The 6,740-nt window shown below is 50.6% G+C and overlaps 1 protein-coding gene across 1 annotated transcript; it reads right to left on the bottom strand.

The window, feature by feature from the left end:
• Positions 1-299: 299 nt before the first annotated feature.
• LOC133244872 (platelet-activating factor receptor-like) lies at positions 300-6,297 on the bottom strand. The gene is made up of 2 exons (XM_061412579.1): positions 3,764-6,297; positions 300-3,222 (listed from the first exon to the last, which is right to left on the bottom strand). The coding sequence occupies exon 2, from the start codon at positions 3,207-3,209 to the stop codon at positions 2,205-2,207; it is 1,005 nt and encodes a 334-aa protein (XP_061268563.1). The 5' UTR covers positions 3,210-3,222; positions 3,764-6,297; the 3' UTR covers positions 300-2,204.
• Between the last annotated feature and the right edge of the window lie 443 nt (positions 6,298-6,740).

Here is a 6,740-nt window from a genome sequence, read left to right as displayed (position 1 = left end):
TGCGAGGTCTCAGGTGATACCCTTTCTCTTCCTACTCCTGCCCCAGACAGGTTTCAAACAAATATGGAAGAGACTGAGAAGCCTTCTAGGAAAAAGAACAAATTAACTATGCTCATAGTTGAAATACAGACAGAAGTCCAGAGAGGCAAGTGAATATATCCATTTCTAGTGAGGGTGTGGTAAAACAGGGAGTGTTACAAAGTTGTTGATTGGTATGTAATTGGTACCCCATTTTTGGAGGCAATTTGGTGATGTGATTAAACAACTTAAGGGCACATACATACTCCTTGACACAGCAATTTCATTGCCAGGGATTTATTCTATAGATTTACAAGTATGCAAAGATTTGTGGACAGCGACACTCATTGCATCATTATTTATCACAGTAAAACAGTAGAAACAAATGCACATTAACAGGGGGACCAATTGAGTAAAATAAATACTTTGCTTTTATTTAAAAAATGAGGTTGATTGATATGTGCTGATATTAACAGATGTACAAGATATATTAAACGAGGAAAGCACAGAAAAGCCTTGTACTACTATCCCATTTGTGGATTTTTGGAGGAAATTGACTATACATGTATTTGTACTGAAATAGAAAACCTCTGGAAAGATATACACCACAAGAAACTGTGAACAGTGGTTACCACTGGGGGACCTTTATTTTCTATTTTGCATTTTTCTCTAGTACTTTGAATTTATTTTTATGAATGTGTATTACTTTTAAAATGCAAAAGAAAACATTTAAATAAGGAATAAAGGACCAATGAAAGGTAATTTATCAAAAATAAAAGAAGAAATTTCTCAAATTTACTATTAGAAGGCAAATTCAGTAATAGGACTGGAAGTCAGTAAGACATGGTGGCTGATCGGTGAACTTGTCCTGACCCAGCTGACTTGGCAACGTGAATATGCTGCCCTCACTCATTAAACTCAAGACCCAAGCAGTCTTGCTATGGAGCCCCCAGTAACATGGCTGAAGAGAGGGAGAGGTTCCCTTTCCCACTTGAAGCCAACTGCTAAGTCATCAAGGCACAAGGAGAGAAAGAACCAGAGGCCAGAACCATTGGCAGGGATTTGCACCGACAGTCTCTCTGCTCAGCTGAAGCTGAAGGCAGCAAGTCTGGCCAATCCCTCTCCCAGGTAATAGCAGGATGGATATCCAGCTTGGTTATCACCAAGTCTTGGCCCTGGAATCTTGGCACATTGGAGGTGATGGATGAGTTGCAGATAACCAGCAACAGCAAAAGGAAGCAATCATCAGTACTCAGTCAGGAATGCATCTGGGTAATATAAGCTTAGAGAATCCCAGAAACACTTGAAGAAAATCTGAGACTGGAGTGTCTGAATGAGTCCTTGGGCATTTTAAGCTAATGATATTCACGTTTCATGCATTCATCTGACATACTGAAGTGTTACTACGTGCAAAGAACAGTAGCAAGCAGTAAATAAGGCAAACATGGAATTCATTAAGTTGAACTGGATAAAAATAAAACTGCCACTATTCAACCTTTCTGGGTCTAAAAAAATGGCACTTTCTTATGGATCAACATAAACACATTCTGAAAAGAGAAAGAACTACAGGCAGAAAAACCAAGAAAAAAAAAAAGAAAGAAAGAACTATCCAGTTAATTGATTGCAATTATGGAAAGACAAGGGAGCAATCATATCTAATCCAGTCTAGGGTATGGCGTATGTGGTGCTGATCAAGAAAACTTCCACCTTTGAGGAGGTGATAATGAAAAGGAATTAATGAAGGAGACCGAGGGACATCATTCCTGGCAATCAATTCCAAAGGCCTTGAAGGGCAGGAAACTGGTCTGTTCCAGGGACTGATAATGTGACTCAACCCACGGGGACGCAGACGTGGTAGAGAAGAGGGAAGATGCAGATGAGAGGATGCGGAGAGTGAAGCTGGAGCCAGTCAGGCCTTGGAGGACCTTTTAAGGACTTTGGGGTTTATCCCAAGAGATTTTAAAAACAATGGCATACTATGCGTATCCAAACAATGGTAAAGTCTAGGGAACTTTCGGCTTACAAAGTTTTCCCCCTTTTGGCAGAGCCTGGAGGTCTACAGTTACAGGCGGCTAGTCTGTGGCTGTGTCAGAATTGGAATCCACGTCCTTGCAAAGAGCTTCCACCACCCAGGACTCGGCTGGGAGGGTGGCAAGGGTGAAGCAGGCAGTGGGCCAGGGACCCTTCTAGGAAGAGGCCAAGGAGGCCGAGTGCGCCCCAGATGCCCCCACCCCCAGACGGCAGCTCAGCGCCCAGCAGTCCTGGCGGAAGCGGCGCACCGAGAAGCAGTAGATGAGAGGGTCCAGGCAGCTGTTGAGACTCAGCAACGCCAGGCTGAGGGTGTGCAGGACGTCGAGCGTGGAGGTGGCCCGGCATCCGCCGCCTTCGCGGCTCGCGGCGACCTCCTGCCCCGTTACCCAGGGCGCCAGCAGCAGGTGGTAGGGCGCCAGGCAGAGGGCGAAGACCAGCAGGAGCCCCAACACCATCGTCCTGGCCGCGCGCCGGTGCGCACCGGCGCGGGCTGGGCCCGGGCCCGAGGGCGCGGCGAGCGCCCGCGCCAGGCTCACGTAGGCCGCGAGCACCAGCAGGAAGGCGGCGGTGAAGAAGGCCACGGTGGTGTAGGCCAGGCCGGCGCGTGCCCAGCCGCGCTCCAGGCAGCGAGAGGCGCCGCCCGGCCCGGGGCTCAGCGCGTGCGGGGCGGCCAGCGAGGGTGCGGCGCAGGCCAGGCCTGCCAGCCAGGCGGCGGCGCACGCGGCGCGGGCCGGGCCGCGGCGGCGCAGGGCCGGGCGGGCGGCCGCCTTGGGCCCGGGCCGGTGCACGGAGCTGCAGCGGCACACGCTGATGAGCGCCGCGAAGGCCACGGCCGCGTAGGTGGACACATAGTAGGCGGCCCCGGCTGCGCGGCAGGCGGCCTCCGGGAAGGGCCAGTGGGCCGGGCCCAGGTAGTAGGTGAGCCACAGCGGCAGCGTGAGCGTGAAGAGCACGTCGGCCAGGGCCAGGTTGAGCAGGTAGAGACGAAGGGCCTGGCCCAGGCGCCTGCCGCTGCGGACGAACACCGCCAGGGCCGCCACATTGGCTGGCAGCCCCAGGCCCAGCGCCAAGGCATAGGCCGCAGGCACCACAATGAAGCGAGCAGGGTCGTCCCAGGGTCTGCAGCCGCCAACACCCAGGTCCCCCACGCTCCTGTTCATCTCGGACCTTGTACTAGCAAGAGGAAGAGAGGTCATTGTGGAGGCCAGCCGCACAAGAAGCCCTCCACCCCGCCTTTCCTCGCCAGACCCCAGTCCTCTCTTCCAAAATCCGTGGTGGGAGGAGACCGGAAGCCGGGAAGCCCCTGTGAGGGGCTGAGGAATTAGTTCCGCCGGTGCCCGCTGGAGGTGGAGCAGAGGGGACTACAGAGTTACTAGAATGAGCTTGGTGAAAGATGTGGGAAATGAGGGCGGGTCAGGAATCCCAGACAGCTTGGAAATTTTTCACCTTGGCGACTGGGAAGGTGGAAGTGCCCCCTTATAGGTGGAGTAGGGCTCCACTTCGTGGGGCACCGGCATGTGCATCAAGCCCCAGCAAGGCTGAGCCAACAGGAAGTCAGAGAAACCAGGGTGGAATACAGACTCCTTCCCCGAAAAAGGCCAAGCCTCCAGGTCCAGTGCCATCCAGGTCAGTAGGGGAGAGGCATGGATGGAGTTACGGTCGTAGGATGCAGTGAGCCAGGAGACAGGCCCCTGCACAGTGACCCTGGACTTACCTTGGTGAATGTCCTCTCTGGGGCTTGCCTGGAGCACCTTGGGCAGGGCTGAAAAGCTTTCACATCTCAGGCTTTCCAGCCTGTTTCCTTCCCCCTCGTCTTTTGACCACAAAGAAGTCCAGGGTCTGATTTGGAACTTTGGACAGCAAAGCAAAAGAGCACAGGCCCAGAAATCAGGCAGATTCTAGATACACATATTTATCTGTCATGTGACCTTGGGCAAATTACTCAGCTTCACGGAGCCTGTCTTCTCTGCTGTAAAATGGAGATTAAAATACCTACCTCACAGGGTTGTTCGGAGGATTATGAGAAAACATAAGTAAAACTCTGAGCACTGGCTGACACTGGGGAGATACTTCATAACCATTAGCTCCCTTCCCCTCTAGGCAGCACACAGATAAATGTGTGCACTCACACAGGCACACACACAGTGTTAGAGACAGACACCTCAGTCAAACAGCACAAAGACATCTGGGCGTACTGCCCCTCTCCCCAAGGGGGGATACGGGCACAAGCCCATGTCCTGTTCCTATTTTTGGCACACAGTCACACTCCTAGGATATCCCAAAACTTGGTTCCTCCAATACCAAAATTTGTACTTCTGCCTTTGAGCTTCGCAGGCTCATCCTTTCTGGGATCCTGAATGAGTCTATTCCTTTCTCCCCCTCTCTCTAGGCTCTGTCCACCAAGTCTCTGTCCCTCCATTTCCCCACTCTGAACGTCTCCCTGCCATCCCACCAGATCACTCCTACCTCTTGCTGCTCTGGCTGCTACAGCTCTCTCTGGGGCCCGGGGTCTAAGGAGCTGAGACAGAGCAGAATCCACTCCCACCCACACATCCTAGACCCTCCCATCAACCAGCTAATCCTGGACAGGACATGAAGAATGGGAGCAACAGCTGGAGGGGCGGGGTCCACCTGTGGCAGCTATGAGTGGGGTGTGTGGGATGTGGCCAGAGCCCCAAAGGAAAGGAGTATGCAAGGCCTGGGGGCACAGGGAGGGAGATAAAACCGTATAAGGAAGGCCTTGCTGCTGAATGTCATTCTGCTGACCTGACCAATGCTTAGGCTGTGGTTTGGGGAGGAGGGTGCCATTTCCTAAGGCCTGGCTTCTCCTCCAACTGAGGCAGCATTGCTAAAGCTGAAGATACTCCTGCTGCTGTCAATCCCAACTACTCCTCCATACCAGCTGGCCAGCCTACTTCTCCAGCACCCAGCCTTTCCTGCAGCTGCTGGTTGGGCCCTAGAGTCAAGCTTGCAGGGCCTTGTAGCTTCTAATCAGCTTACAGGCCAGGCCTTGGTAAACAGGAGCCTTCAATCTAATGCCAGCTGTGAGAGATTTTACTCAAAGTCCCGGCTGGAGACAGGCTGGCTGTGGAATCCTGGAAGGGGTGGAGATGGGAAGAGGCCGGGCTCCTAGGGTGTCCAGGCTCTACTTTCAAGAGCTTCAAAATATCCATGCAGAGGGGCAATTCTGGGAAGCAATGCAGATTTAATTACGTTGGACTGATCATCCCATTTACCTTAAAGTTGAAGAGCAGGGGTACCACGCCTGCCCACTTCTGACTCTGGCAGCTGGTGCGGTGGGAAGTGTTGGGTTCTGGAGTCAATCAAGCCTTAATTCTAGTCTCAGCACTGACACGTGGGCACTTAAGCTTTCTGAATCCACTTTCCCATCTGTAGAACTGCTATTTAATAACAGCATTTACTGAGCACTTATTATGTGCAGGCACTATTGTAAGCACTTTAACTCACTAAGTCTTCACAGCAACTCTATAAAAATCTTTGCCATTATTATCCATATGAAGTGGTAAGAGGCACTACCTACTCTCTCCCTTCTCTTGCTGACCACTTGACCAGTGTGGGTAAATCTTAACTAGTCTAAGTCCATCATGGGAATTCCATTCCCCACGCCAGTGATTGGAGTAAGAATGGAAATATGACATAATTCTGCAGAGTGGGATATGAGGGAAAACTAGGGGTCTTCTAAAAGAGCTTTCCTCTCTCTTTTCATCATGGTATATTATATGCAAATGTGTTGTCTGGAGCTGCTGCAGCTATTTTATAACCCTGATGTCAGTAGTCAATAAATTGAAAGAAGCAGAGGACAAAGGTGAAAGAATATCAGTCTGGTGTCATCGTAAAGCAGCCAAAATATGCAACATTGAAACTGAAGCTATGTTATCTCTGGACCTCCCATAACAGAAAAAGGTTCCTTATTGTTTTGACACTCTGTATATGTAGAGGGTTTCCCAGATGGCTCAGCAGGTGAAGAAACTGCCTGCAATGTAGGAGACACAAGTGTGATCCCCAAGTTGGGAAGATCCGCCAGAGAAGGAAATGGCAACCCACTCCAGTATTCTTGCCTGGAGAATTCCATGGACAGAGGAGCCTTGCAGGCTACAGTCCTTGGGGTCACAAAGAGTCAAACAGGACTGAGCAGCACCAGCATACGTAGTATGCATATATATACACATACACACACACCTACTATAGATAGATTCCATCACTGTGTTTTCAGACACCAGACCTAAGAGTGCCAGTTTGCCTGAGGTTCCCAGCTTGTCAGTGTCAGAGCAGAAATTACCGTTCTATAGTGAAGATGAAATGGAGTAATATACACTTTTCTTTTACTTTTACTTCTTTTACTTCTGTGGGCTAGCAAAAGCCACTGTCCCTACCCCCAAAAGCAAGCTGTAGGCTGTGGCTAGAGTATTTGTATAAATAAATGAACTTTTTTCTTCATTATTTTCCTTGATAGGAAGCACATCATTTCCCTACCTAGGTGAAGGCGGTTGGGGATATGACAGTAGGCACCTTAACATGGTCACTGGCCCTTGAGAACTGTCTTACACGCCCGCTTCTGACTCCCTAGGGCTTCTGCGATTCATCCCCGGTTTCCGGCACTGCTTTAACACACTGCTTTAACAACACCTTTTGGAGTTGGCTGTCCCCTGCCTCTACATAGATGTCCAAGG

The sequence above is a fragment of the Bos javanicus genome, chromosome 3 (genome assembly GCF_032452875.1).
Source record: "Bos javanicus breed banteng chromosome 3, ARS-OSU_banteng_1.0, whole genome shotgun sequence".
NCBI classification, from domain to species: domain Eukaryota; kingdom Metazoa; phylum Chordata; class Mammalia; order Artiodactyla; family Bovidae; genus Bos; species Bos javanicus.
This window is presented reverse-complemented; position numbering and strand designations above follow the sequence as displayed.

Excerpts from the sequence above, each read along its gene's own strand:
- LOC133244872 (XM_061412579.1), bottom strand. The coding sequence starts at position 3,209 with ATGAACAGGAGCGTGGGGGACCTGGGTGTTGGCGGCTGCAGACCCTGG.